Source organism: Phlebotomus argentipes, unplaced genomic scaffold, assembly GCF_947086385.1.
Source record: "Phlebotomus argentipes unplaced genomic scaffold, Phlebotomus argentipes genome assembly contig_42, whole genome shotgun sequence".
NCBI classification, from domain to species: domain Eukaryota; kingdom Metazoa; phylum Arthropoda; class Insecta; order Diptera; family Psychodidae; genus Phlebotomus; species Phlebotomus argentipes.
Window position 1 is genome coordinate 720,213 of NW_026776171.1, and position 12,844 is coordinate 733,056.

General features: G+C 44.8%; 4 protein-coding genes across 4 annotated transcripts; 2 read left to right on the plus strand and 2 right to left on the minus strand.

The window, feature by feature from the left end:
* LOC132257146 (adenosine 5'-monophosphoramidase HINT3-like) lies at positions 1–655 on the minus strand. Its single transcript, XM_059753932.1, has 3 exons — positions 419–655; positions 165–361; positions 1–108 (listed from the first exon to the last, which is right to left on the minus strand). The coding sequence occupies exons 1-3, from the start codon at positions 612–614 to the stop codon at positions 61–63; spliced, it is 441 nt and encodes a 146-aa protein (XP_059609915.1). The 5' UTR covers positions 615–655; the 3' UTR covers positions 1–60.
* Positions 656–913: 258 nt separating this feature from the next.
* Positions 914–3,741, plus strand: LOC132257249 (cyclic nucleotide-binding domain-containing protein 2-like). Its single transcript, XM_059754088.1, has 6 exons — positions 914–1,129; positions 1,201–1,305; positions 1,362–1,522; positions 1,588–1,682; positions 2,435–2,577; positions 2,826–3,741. The coding sequence occupies exons 1-6, from the start codon at positions 914–916 to the stop codon at positions 3,483–3,485; spliced, it is 1,380 nt and encodes a 459-aa protein (XP_059610071.1). The 3' UTR covers positions 3,486–3,741.
* A 319-nt stretch (positions 3,742–4,060) lies between these two features.
* Positions 4,061–9,441, minus strand: LOC132257251 (myb-like protein Q). Its single transcript, XM_059754089.1, has 2 exons — positions 9,307–9,441; positions 4,061–5,644 (listed from the first exon to the last, which is right to left on the minus strand). Exons 1-2 carry the CDS (start codon positions 9,439–9,441, stop codon positions 4,061–4,063), a joined length of 1,719 nt encoding a protein of 572 aa, XP_059610072.1.
* A 132-nt stretch (positions 9,442–9,573) lies between these two features.
* Positions 9,574–10,778, plus strand: LOC132257165 (uncharacterized). The gene is made up of 2 exons (XM_059753951.1): positions 9,574–9,676; positions 9,743–10,778. The coding sequence occupies exon 2, from the start codon at positions 9,756–9,758 to the stop codon at positions 10,389–10,391; it is 636 nt and encodes a 211-aa protein (XP_059609934.1). The 5' UTR covers positions 9,574–9,676; positions 9,743–9,755; the 3' UTR covers positions 10,392–10,778.
* Positions 10,779–12,844: the final 2,066 nt, after the last annotated feature.

Sequence of the window (12,844 nt, forward strand, 5' to 3'; positions counted from 1 at the left end):
AGTCCCATTAATCCCCACAAATCCATGCTTACTGACGTGTATATAATTGGGAAGATTTAACTATGAAGACGAGGGTTGATTTCGCAGCCACTCAAATACGTGATCATTCTGCAAATGAGGATTTAATTTCAGGACACTGAAAAGCTCATGAAATTGCGACTTACCGTGCAAAACCACTTGTTGTTGGGCTTGAAGATGAGCTTGCCGATGACTCCCATGCGACTTCGAGGCCCCATTCCGTGCATGTGGAGATGCTTGACGGAGTTGAAGGGCGGCCAGTGGAAGCCCAGAAGTCCCTCTTCTGCCACATTGACGCCCTTTTCCGCCAGCAATTGCTCCAGACTCTCTTTCATCTCATCCACTGAAAGACCAAAGATTAACTCAAAAGCTTCCTATAGCCGATTAGGGTGAATCTTACAGAGTGGTTTGTGCTCCATCGTAAGTTCTTTGCAGTTTTTTATGTGCCTCTTCGGCACGGCAAGATAGTGGAATTCTGTGGCAGGCTTAATGTCCTTAAATATCACAATATTGTCACTCTCATGCTCTATCACAGTTTTGCTGTCCTCCTTGCGGACAATCTTGCAGAAAATGCAATTCTTCTCCACTGTCTGCATTCTGGGGATTACAAAATATTCACCAAACTCTCACTCACACTTTTGACAGTCACAAATCCCTCCAATTGCACACATAAAGCTCCAAGAATCGTAAAAACATTTCACTGGTTTCAGCGCGCGCGCCAACACGTGTGGAGCGAAAAGAGATTCCGCCGCGTGATAAGAATGTCCAAGGATAGTGACTTTTTATATGGATTTCCTCGAGCGGCACGCACTTTCTATAAATACAACGAAAATTCGCGCAACTTTTCGCAATGTTTGACCCAAAAATCACTTCAGTTACTCCTCAGCAACTCAAAATGACGGATCTGAAGGGCGAAGAAAGTGCAGAAAGTGTTGAAGAGCCGGAAGAGGTGGAAATCACGGGAATTCACAGGGAGAAATTCAGGAAGCTCGTGAATCGTGTTGTGATGTTCAATATATGGCAAAATGTAACCGCCAAGGATTCACTGACGGCAAGGAATTTGGATGTGAAGATGAGACTCAGCGGACCGCGAGCGTTTCTCATCCAGAGAGTGAGAATTTGAGATTCCCAGGCTTTTCTCGCTTTTCTAGTTGTGTAAATAATTGTCTGAAAATAATTTAGGACTGTGATATCCTCCAAATCCCACCGCAAAAGAGGACAAAGGAGCAGAATGGACTCATTTCCAAGATTCTCAACAGGATTGTCTGCCTCAGGAGATTCTCTAAAGTGAGTGAAAAAGCGTAAAGCTCTGCTTTCTGTGTAGTAAAATGATTATTTTCCAGGATATTCGGGAAAATCTCGCTCATATTATATACTACAACAGCTATGGCAAAGGCAGAACAGTGGTGAAGGAAGGACACGAAGCTACAGGACTTTATTTCCTCATCAACGGTGAGATTACAGTCCACAAGAGGCTCTGGGACAATGAAAAGCTCACCTTCAGGTGGCTATAATAATTGTTTTCTGCTGTGGAGTGCAATTAATTGAATTCTCCACCCTTTTCACCAGGAATCAAGCTGTCCAGGCTCTCAGTTCTGGTGAGATGTTCGGCGAGGTTGGCCTGCTCTTCGATACGGAGCGTCTCGTCACGTGCGAAACGGCGAGTGAGTTGATTCTTTCTGCCACCATCAATTAGAGCCCACGAGGGATAATTTATCACGTGACGATGACAAGAAAAGCTCAACAATGCCTTCGAAAGCTACCCTGTGACTTTCTCAATGGCATTTTTATATGCCTTTTCCGTGCAGGGCTTCGAAAGGATTGTTTCGCTGGCTTGTTGATATAATTTTCATGCCCCACAACTCTCTCTCTCTCTCTCTCGCCCAGTGCCTTCATTTTTCCATGTCCTGTCGCGGAAATGCCATCAGGGTGAAAAAGTTCGGGGTGCACTTTAGTGTGGGGCTTGGCATAAATTTTCAATCCTTTGTCATCGCGAAATGTCGCGTTATCAGGAATGAGACTATATTCGAAACGAGAGAGACACGAGAGCGATGAAATTGCGTGACTAATGCTTTCCGGTTCAAATCTATCCATCAAAAAGAAATGGGAATCGATTGTGTTTTGGAATTTTTGTCGTGCGATTGTGTATTGAAATTGGATGATAAAACAATCAAAGGGTGGGTTTCTGGGTTGGCAGGGCGGGCGGGGGTGGTTATGTGGTTCTTGTCTGTGGGAAGAAAGAAAGGCTTACAGTTTTTTCATCATCATTCACCAAAACTGACACACAATTCATGTTTGCGAGGCAAAATTGCATTTCACCTCGAGAAGAGCGAGAGCTTTTCAGTTCCGACAGGAGCGTCACAGTGGAAAGACTCGAAATTGTGTGACTTTTTTTTGCACCCCCACCAAAACTTAGCCACTTGTGAGTTGTTCTTCGTGACGAGACAAGACTTCGAGGTGCATCTCCGGACGATTCTGCAGGAGCAATGGGATCAGAAGAAGGAGATCCTGGACCGTCCAGTCTTTCGTGAATACTTCCAGAACTTCTCAGACAAGCAGGTGAGCTTTTTGTGCCCAAAAAGAAACTTTTCCCTCCACATTCAATGTGTGCCAAGAAGTTTTCTCCGCATCTTCCCAGAGAATTGTGAGAAATTTAATACAATTTCTCTCTCTCTCTCTGAAAGTTTTTCCAACACAATAAGTTCTTCTTCAACTGTATCAATTTAATTCCCTTCATGAAAAGTTTTGTCTTTAATTGAGTGTTTTGAATATTAAATTTCACTTTTCTTCTTATTCTCTGGCTGAAGATTCGCGAAGCTTGTGTGCTATCAAAGTTGCACAAGTATGAGCGCGATGAGATTGTCTTCCGGGAGGACAATGGACTCAAGAGCTTCGTGTATTTCCTCCTGGCCGGGCAGTGTTCCATCATTCAGTGTCTCAAAGTTGATCACTCGCGCAAGCGACCAAGATTAATTCCACTCGACATTAGCGAGAGGCGAAAGTCAGTGAACATCCTCGACAAGTTGAAGGATCTGCAGGTGAAGAAGGAGTCTGTGATTGAGGAGGATTTTCCCCCTGAAGAGATTTCCCCGTCAAATCCAGCGTCTGCCTTCAATTACTTCGTCGTCGTGGGCGCTTTCAAGACGGGCGCAATCTTCGGCTTGGGCGAGGAGATGAACCATCGCAGTGTTGTGGCCAAGCGCCTGACAGAGTGTCTCCTCCTACCCAGATACTGGCTCATGCAGAAGGAGCAGAACATCGGGAATATCTGGAGTCGCACGAAGATCTATCTCAATCTCACGCTACCCTCGCGCGAAGCCACTTTCGAGGAGTTCCTGCGCAAGAGACGCTGGAAGCGCTACAAGAGAGATCGCATGAGGGAATATCTGGAGACGAAGAGTGACTCCCAGATCACTGCCCGCCTGGAGGATGTTCCAATTCTCTGTCGCATCGAGAATGGCTTCTAAAGCCAATCCCACCGAACGACTTCTTCTTAGTCAATTTATTTAGAGTATATTTTTCTTGTTTTTTTTTTGTACAGAGAAATAACAATTTTCTTAATGAGTTTTTCCTTTTAACATTTAAAAACTATTTTTCATGGTTGGTAGATTGTAAGGCAGTCGATTCTTTTACTGTGTTTTTTGAGTCATTTGAATAAATCATTGCTCTTGAAACAACATCTCATTTAAATATCTCTAATTAGCTCTCATTCTTCCAGCATCTCCACTTCCTCTTGTCTTCGCCTCAACTTATAATTATATGCAACCTAATAAATATATAATAAGCTAAAGATATTCGAGAAAAAATGTGGCAATTTGTCCATCTCCCATGGTTTTCTCTTGTTTTTTTTCTTCTTAGCAATGGCTCCTTATCTCTTCCTCCAATCCAATCTCCAAAGTGTGCGCCTACGGACAAGATTTGCTATGTGTGACTGGGAATGAGGAATGATGACTCAGGTGTGTGTCGCCCGGGGCGCGATCCCAGGGCCAGCGGACGGGGCGAGGAATCGCTAAAACACAATCTCACCCTCGCGGCCCGGCGCCTACACGAAGTTCTGCTGTCGCCCGTTGGGGAAGCCGTTGAGTGGCGTCGTGATGCCGTGATTGAGCGCCAGGACGCGCGTGATGATGTTCAGGTCCTCCTCCTGTGACCGCCCGCCCGAGATGCCCGACTGGTAGAGGAGATTCTGCAGCTGCTGATTGGCCTGATGCGAGGGCGTCAGCTGCCTCAGCTGCTGCTGCTGTTGCTGGAAGTTGTTGTTCGGATTGTTGGTGTTGAAGCCGAAGTTGCCGGTTTCACTGTCGTGCCGGAAGACGCGGTTGCGGTCAGGACTCGGGGGTGCGCTGAAGGATGGCGGTCCGTTGGGGTGGAAGTTGGAGAATGGCCGATGAGGAGCCTGCAGGGAGGCAGAGAGATGAGGCGGTTGGGAGAAGATGTGTGGCGAATTGCGGAAGTTGATGGCCTCCTTCACTGGCAGTTGCTGCTCCAGGAGGATGCCATTGGGCGGCGTCAGGGAGAGACTGGAGAAGAGTTGCACGTCATTTGGTGGACGATTCAGAGGAATCGGAGGTCGCTGGGAGAGTCTGAAGAGTCGCTGCTCCTGCTCATAGCGCTGCTGACGAATTCTCTGCTCTTCCAGACGCAGACGCTGTTCCAGGAGAAGTTGCTGCTGTCGCTGCAGACTCTGCTGCTCTTGGTAGATTTGATGCTGCCTGATGAGATGCTCTTGCTGCCTCTGCTGCGCCTGGAGGAATTGGATCTTCTCCTCCAGCTCGCGCTGCTTATTCTCCAGAGCCTGCTGATATGTGTTGGGCGTTGGTTGGATCGAGGGTGGCTGCGAGAGGCTCTGGATGGCCGGAACGGACTGGACTGTTGTGGCTGACTGTGGTTCTGAGTGCTTGAAGATGGGCACGACTCTCTTCGGGAGTCCTTGCTCGTCCTGCTGCACCGTGAAGGCTGCAACAAGCGGTGCCTGATGGATCTGCACTTCCCTCACCTTCTCGATATTCTCGCCATCCTCGTTGGTCACGGGAGGCTCGGGGGTCGTCGTGACGACGACTGTTGTCGAGGGCAGGGATGTGGTCGATGTGCTCTTCAGCAGGTCCTTGGACGGAGTGGTCTTGCCGGACTGTCGGTCGTCCACGATCTCGTTGGCTTGCACGCTGGTGGTGACACTCCGGGCCAGCTGAACTGTCTCGATCTTGATATCGCTGTCTTTCACGGGATCCGGCACGCTGAAGATGATCTTCTTCTTCTCGTGTTTGTCCTGCTTCGGCGGCGACAGTGTGGTCTTGGGCAGGATGATGGTCTGGAAGATGGTGTCGCCGTCGTCTCCTCCGGTGCTGCTGTTGCGATCGATGATGTAGGTGTGATACTGGACCAGCGGCAGCTTGCGATCTGAGGATGTGCTCTCCTCGAGCAACTCCTCAGACTGTTGCGTCGATGACTCTGGCGTGGTGTTCTCATCCTCCAGCTCTTCGCGCTCCAGGTTGCTCAGGGCTTTGAGGAGAGCCTTCCTGAGGATGGGATCTATCCGAACTGTTGGTGTGTCAATTTCATTGCTGGGCGCCGACAGGGATTCCGCCCACGACGCGCACACCACAGCACTCAGAGTCACCCAGAAAATCTGCAAGGAAGCCAGAAAGGGAAAGAAGCGAATTAATTGATGCTCAGCAGTGCGTAACCGGAGGAATGAAATTGCAAATCTGCAGCAATCAGTTACGCCTCAGCCGGAGCTGTTAACCCCTTGAATCGTCTCATTTGGCGCGAAAGTGAAACTCCTATCGAACACGTGCTCCAAAAACCCACCACACACACGGAAAGGCTGCGCTTCTGCCTAATTGTGCCCACTTTTGAGCCGATGCAGAAATTTTGTGAAATCTATATATTCTTTTCTCGCATAGCAAGAAAGTGTCTCTCATCGAAATCATGTGTTTGCTGTTTTTTTGGGCAAATTCCGCGCTGCAATATCACAAAATCGAGACTCCTCTTCACCTCCATCGAGCTCTTTCATGCCTCATCCAATGTTGAAACTTTCTTCCAACCTCTGTTTGTCACTTCCATAATCTTCGCACGGTGAAATGCTTTCCACGCTGTGACCTTTACCATTTCCTCCGCGATGCTGTTGCCAGAGAATTTCTCATGTGCCGCACACTCTTTACTCGTCTTTGCGCCTCAATGTTTGCTCAAATGGAGACCTTTTTGCATTGTTGAGCTCGAATTACACTAATTCTGTTTATTACTTTACTACAGATATTGTGATGTTGGTGAAGAATTCAAACACCCACCATATGATCGTAAAATATCTTTATAAGCATATCACTGGGTGATCTTCACCCACACACAAGTGCGTCTGCATGATCGCGCACAAATGGCAAATTTGCATGCGAACACATGCAACTCCTCTGATGTCTAATGGTGTGGGGCAAAAGGTTAACGCAGAGTCATTGGCAGAGAGCATACAAGTCAATTAAAATTTGTCCCTTCTCACATTCTGTATAATTTACTGAATGTCGATTTTACGCCGTGCCCTGAAGTTGACATAACACTTCAAAGACAGACTGTCCATGCAAAAAGAGTGACAAATCATTTTCCAGACACGAAAACATACAATTTCTCAGCGAATTGCTTTCCGTGTCTTTTTTTTTAAAGAAGTTGCAAAAGCTCAATTACAATTTCAATTTCATCTTCTCTCTCTCCCAGCAATTAAGTGCGAATTGATGCTGATGGCAAAGGACGATGGATTCCTCAAAGACAGAGAGATAATAAATCACACTTTAACGTGCTAAGATAGCTTTAAGATGCGATCAGGGGGGAATAAAAGGTCCCACCACGAAAGAGATGTTTCACGCGCCATTTGAATGTTCAATTTAACACGACGCCCTTCGACATTTACATCTGTCCTGTGCGGTGTGACTCTTTTATACAATTGATATTGAATATGAGACGATTTTCACCGCATATAAATTTCACATTAGTCGCAATCATTATGAAAAATTCCCCCAGTCAATTGTGTGGTTTTCAGTCATAGGAAAATCTCTCAATTTACCATCAATTAATCACTCTGTGACTCGTGTGAACCGTCAAAAGTTGGCTTTATTGATGGCTAAAGGGAAAACTACCGCGCAGAAAAAGTCAAAAGCGGAAAATGAACACAAGAGCAAAAGAGTAGAACTCAAAGTCACAATTGAAGGAGGGAATTATTGTGTGGCGGAGTATAAATCGTGATCACGACAAATTCCATATGGTTGTGGCCTTTTTTCTCCGATCGCCAAAAGCCACGGAAACGAAAAAGTGGATTGGCATGAAGCAACAAGATCGATGGATTAGCTTTAGGAAGATCACTGATCCCAATCAATTGGCACATCATTAGGCGATGCGGTTTTTTGCGGTCTTTCAGCAGCCAAAGTGTGATCAAAAGTGTGCGGATCAATTTGGCGTCTTTAGGAGGTGAAGAAGATTTCGCGATCGTGACTCATTATCGATCGCTGGTCAACGCGTCTTAAGAAGCGGAAGGGACGGCTTCTTCGACAGCACGAGAGAGGTGTGATAATGTCGAGACACGCAATGCTGAGAGATCCTCAGGTGGTTTTGGAAAGAAAGTTAGCGCAAGGTCGATTTTGGGGGCGAGCAAATGCTAGGAAATAGAGATGATTTCGACCAGGGATTTTAATTGCCAGCGGAGCTGATCGTGAGGGAGTAATAAAAATATCCACCGCGCATTTTGTGTCTCCGGAAATCCAAAGAGAAATTGACGAAGATGGGAGTAATTTTCCAGCCATGCCCGGACTGGGCAAAAGCCACCGAAGATGATCATGATCGAGAGAAGAAGAAGGAGGAAAAAAAACTGGTCAAATGGATTATTTATCAAAGTCATTTATGATAAATTACACATTAATTTTCTGTTTATGCACTCCGTGAAGTTCAGCTTGATTGCGCAGAACTGGAAATTTTTGATCATTGCGCGCATAGGAGAAATGATATACATTATTTTAATTTCTTCTCCTATTCAATTTTCCCTCCACAAGGAAGATCCGCACATCGACCATTGAAGATCCACACTCAATATACAATGCAATGGTCGATCACTTGTTGTGCGGAGTTTTTTCCACTCTCTCACACGAATTTCTTTTTTTCTGCGCTGCCCCAGCGATTAAAGAGTGATTATAGCAAATTAATTCACAGCATGGTGGATCTCGTGCGAAAAGCCACAATGTGTATCGACGAGTTAATAATGCAATTTCACTGATGAACTCCCAGGCCAAAAGATGACCAATTGGGGGGTCTTTTGTGTGTGGCGGCTGTGAAAATTGTTTATTCATCTTCACAACTCCTCAAGTCAGCGCTTCCAATAATTAAATTCTCCATTGCGACGCGATGCAGCATATTTAATTTTTTTTGATTGCGCGAAGAACGCTTGAGAAAGTGTGACATGATGAGAAGAGACGTGAAGAAAAATTGTCTCTATTGACTGCTAAACCATTTCTCCTCCCTTTCGAGTCACATTTCGTCAGCTGAGTTACACAAATATATTTCCTCCTTTTGCCAGTTGCGATTGCATCAAAGCCAACCATTCAACCACTGGAGTTATCACAATGGGATAAGTTAGCGAAGATGTTACGCATTTCATTAGACATTCAGTGAAAAATTGCCCTCGCGTTTTGAACCACATCACTCTTTTTTTTCCCGCCCAATTCACCGGAGAATTGGGAGATTGAGAGTTAATGATAGACCCTCGAGAGTGTGATTGTACGATCAATTATCAATCACGCAATGCAGAGAAGAAGAATGCAGGCAGAAAAAAGGCCGTGCGATGATAAAAACTTCCTACTCTTGGCATTCAGTTACAGTTAGACATCGAAAAAGCAATCCCAGAAGGCAAAGTATGGATTCCCAATATGAATTTTTCCACTGTGTCCGCCACTCGTCAACAAAACACTTCCTTGTCTTGCCCTCTTAAGTGCGCAACTTGAGAGGCCACTTTATCTGATTAAGTTATTACAGTGTCTGCAATTCACCTCAGCAAGTCAAAACAAACCGCGAGGATGATTAAAATAATGGCCACTTTATTCTCTGTGTCTTGCCATGGCCAAAGAGATATTGTTGCGCGCTCCATCGAGATGAAAAACTGACCCATGACCCACTTCACATTTCTCCTCTTTCACATATCCAAAACACTGATGCCGATGTGGAGTGTTTAATTTGAAATTCTAATCGGCACTCTCGATGGATTTCGGGGAGATGCTCTATGCACTCCATTGATTGTCTTTTATAATATATTTTTTCCACCGCTGTGCCGAAGATGAGAAGATCCCAGAGAGAAATTTCAAATAGAAAACCTGTCTTGGCGGTTTTGTTCAGCGAAATACTCAATTGATGCTGCTGTGCCACGACATTGTGGGAAAGAGCGACAACACATGACATTGATTTATAATTTATTTCTGTTTTTGGAATGAAAAGAAGTGAAACATACTTGAGCGAGTCGTTATATTTGTCTGTCATTTGAATATTCGAGTTGCTGCACTGCTCTGCCGTATCGACATTGCAACTCTCGGCGATATATCGAAAAAATTGTGGTGTCAATTTTTGTTATTCTTTATCAGCACTTTGTCTTTTTTGCTTATCCCAGCAGTTTTAAAGATATTTCCAGCTTCTTCAGGTAGTAATATTGTGAAGTAATCTTCCCAGACTATTCCTATCTAATAATCTTGTGTTATTCATTTAGTATTTGCAACGAAATGTCACGAGTTTACTCTGCCCTGGAGTTTGAAGAGGCAATTCTGGCCAACAGTCCGGAATGTTTCTTCACCTTGGGTCAACTGGGCAGAGTTCAAGCCAAGCCCATTGTCCGAATTGAAGATGAAGACACGGACGATGAGTGCTTTGAGGACTTGAAAGTGCAAGCACTGTTTCAGAAGCTAAATCCACGCCCGGAAGTTCCCGGACAACTGCTCAAGCCGGAATCACAGTTTTGCGACAAGGAGATCACGAGGCTGATCCAGGAGACGCACTTGCTTGGCAAGAAGCAGGGCAGACAAACAGTCATGGGGAATGCGCCGAACCCAAAGAATTACAGCAAGAAGAGTAAACCTATCGTGATTTCCTCATCTTCAAGCGATTGTGTCGAAATCGTGGAAGAGCCTAAGAAGAAGCCGAAGAAGAGGCGCACAAAGCTTCTGCTCAATCCGGCTGCACTGCAGATAAGCAAGACAGCCTCTACCGAAGCGCCAAAGCCTGAAACTCCTGAGCCTCCTGAACTTTTGTCGTCGGAAAAGACTCCAAAGCCTGATAAGAATCAACAGAAGCCAAAGGAGAAATTCTATTCGCCCAAAGAATTGTACGAGCTGAAGAAGGGACTTGAAAAAGCTCACTGAAGCTGATAATCTGGCCAGCAGTCTCCCAAAGAGTCTCTAATTAAGTGCATTTTACCTTGAAGTGAAAAGACTGTTGGCTTAATGCTCAAGACGGATGATGAATGTAAGTTTTTCAGTGGTCACAAAGATTTGTGCCATCAGATATGATCCCATGGATCACTCATGAGTTACTGCAGAGTTGTGCCTTTACATGCTCTCTCAACATGTTGACGAATTTCAAGTAAACTTTGCAATGAACTTTCTTAGCATTGTTAAAGATTGAAGAGATAATAGTGCGTTAAAAATGGATTTAAAAAAATATTTGTAATCAGATCATTTTTTACGTTTTTAATGAGGATTTTCACAACTAATAAAATGAAAATAAATGTTATGAGTAAATGAATTATAACAAGTACATAATAAAAACATTTTATACGAAAAACTCTTACTTTTCTTTCAAATAGTTTCTTATCTCAACAATGAGAGAGGAAATGTTGTCCAGAATCAGAATAATTTCCCTTAAAACACTTTTAATATCAAATATTTCGCAATTTATAGCGAGCGTCCAAATTTATACAATTTCTCCTCACAATTCAGCGTAATAAAATACAGCAAATGTAATTATTCGCTCATCTTCAGGCGAATCTACGTCAACAATGTCTGTTTAGTTAACTCTTTTAGTGCTTTTGAGCAAATTAAAAGTGAAAAGGGAAGAGAAAATTAGCGTCTCCAGCATTTCTATTGACCATCTTCCCTCGTCCAAGGTGCAATTATTGTTAGATAATTGTGGAAATGAGCATTCTCGATAGCCATCGCTGCTCATCCGCATCTTGTGCTGCTGCTGCTGGGGATCAATTAAAAATGATGATGAACACACGAAGGTGTGGGTGAGGAAAAAGTGCGGTATTTTCCCAGCTGAGGCAAGAAAACCACCGCGGCCAATGTGCAAGAGACTCCGCCGAGGCAAGTTGGAAGAACAAGCGAAGAAATTGGATCAACGAAACTGAGACTCTGAGATTTTATTGTATTCCACTTGCCTTTGCCCATATATTTTTTTTATGCAATTTCCAATTACATGAAACATCACACTATGGGATTAATTATATTTTACGCAAAAAAAACTTAATGATTTATGCTAACCAGACTGGTGAAAAAAAGGGGGATTTCTTCTCTTGTAGCAATATTATGCAATGGAATTCAATCAGCTTTTCCCGGCCCAATTTAATTGCACATGCATCGCAACCTCAGCGAGCGTCTCAATGGGCATCAGCTGCTGGGCTGGTTGAGGAGGAAATAGGAAGAGGGAAAGAGCGCGCTGAGGTGTTAGAGATTGAGATACAATTTAGCCGGGTTAACAGAGCTGTTTTCTGCCGTGGTTGGAAATGCGCGCTGACGGTGCGCGCGAAAGATTCCCAGAGGGAAGGAAATTAAGGTGTGAAAACAAATGAGACTCTAATTTTTTCTCCACAAAGCCAGTCTTTTGTCTTTAGAGACACTTTCGAAGAGAGTCGGTGCGGGGATGTGCACAGAGGAGAGACAAGTGCTTTTGAGGTCATTTCACATGCGAGCATCGCGTAGATTTTTACCACCGCGCGCACTCTCAATATTGGCCATAATCGTCATCTTTTGGCGCAATTTAGTGCTTCTTCGCGTATATGGATATTTTTGCCAGAAGCGCGCGCGACCGCCAAAAACTTTCTCCGCTGCGCGACTTCAGCATCGCGCTCTTTTTTGCCCATCATCAAGCCTCGATACGCGATGGCTCTCCTTGATGTCTTCTCCTGACGCGCTGTTTGTCTTCCAGCGGAACATGGAGTCTTTTTTTACTGCCTCGCGCATCTCAAATCTCTCTGTCAATGCTAAGTGCAGAAGAGAGACTCTCATTAAAATCCATTGTATGCCGAAAATTCCGCGCGCGGATTCTTCAGGCTCTCCAGAGAGGCGGATGTGCGCGAGATTTGGCGGAAAAATCACAGCTGGACGCGCGCGCGCATTTTCTATTTATCCATCACAAACATCATCTCGCGAGAGATGCTAATTGAAGGCACAACACGGTGGACTCAATTTCTTTTATCTCAGCCTCTCCAGAGACTTTTTCTTCCCTCCTTTTTCTCTCTCTCTCTCGCCCAACATCAACTGAAAATCCAATGTTGATTAATGCCTGTGTCTCTGAGAATGGTGGAAAAAAATAGAGACGAAGGCAGAAAGAAGAGGCTGGAGGTTGTTGGCCTCTTTGGCCAGCGTGGATGCTTAACAATGCACCCGAAGAATCTCAATGTGCTTATCGAATCAGTGCGTCTTACGTCTCTGGGCGCGATGGGAAAAAGTTAGAAACATGCCCACGGATTTATAGTGCGAGCTTTTCGATGCAGATTGTCCCCAAAACAGAGTACATCACGTAAAGGCGATGGAAAATTTATGTATGCGCGGAAAGCTGAGAAAATTGATGATCGTTTTTTTGAGACAATTTCCTT

Bases quoted from the DNA above. Each gene is read 5' to 3' on its own strand.
- LOC132257165 (XM_059753951.1), top strand. From the start codon at position 9,756: ATGTCACGAGTTTACTCTGCCCTGGAGTTTGAAGAGGCAATTCTGGCC.
- LOC132257249 (XM_059754088.1), top strand. From the start codon at position 914: ATGACGGATCTGAAGGGCGAAGAAAGTGCAGAAAGTGTTGAAGAGCCG. The intron at 1,523-1,587 runs GTGGCTATAATA...CCTTTTCACCAG, and splicing joins AATGAAAAGCTCACCTTCAG to GAATCAAGCTGTCCAGGCTC. The intron at 2,578-2,825 runs GTGAGCTTTTTG...CTCTGGCTGAAG, and splicing joins AGAACTTCTCAGACAAGCAG to ATTCGCGAAGCTTGTGTGCT.
- LOC132257251 (XM_059754089.1), bottom strand. From the start codon at position 9,441: ATGTCATGTGTTGTCGCTCTTTCCCACAATGTCGTGGCACAGCAGCAT. The intron at 5,645-9,306 runs GTGGAAAAAATA...GCTTCCTTGCAG, and splicing joins TTCTCATCTTCGGCACAGCG to ATTTTCTGGGTGACTCTGAG.
- LOC132257146 (XM_059753932.1), bottom strand. From the start codon at position 614: ATGCAGACAGTGGAGAAGAATTGCATTTTCTGCAAGATTGTCCGCAAG. The intron at 362-418 runs GTAAGATTCACC...TTGGTCTTTCAG, and splicing joins GATGGAGCACAAACCACTCT to TGGATGAGATGAAAGAGAGT. The intron at 109-164 runs GTAAGTCGCAAT...CCTCATTTGCAG, and splicing joins ACAACAAGTGGTTTTGCACG to AATGATCACGTATTTGAGTG.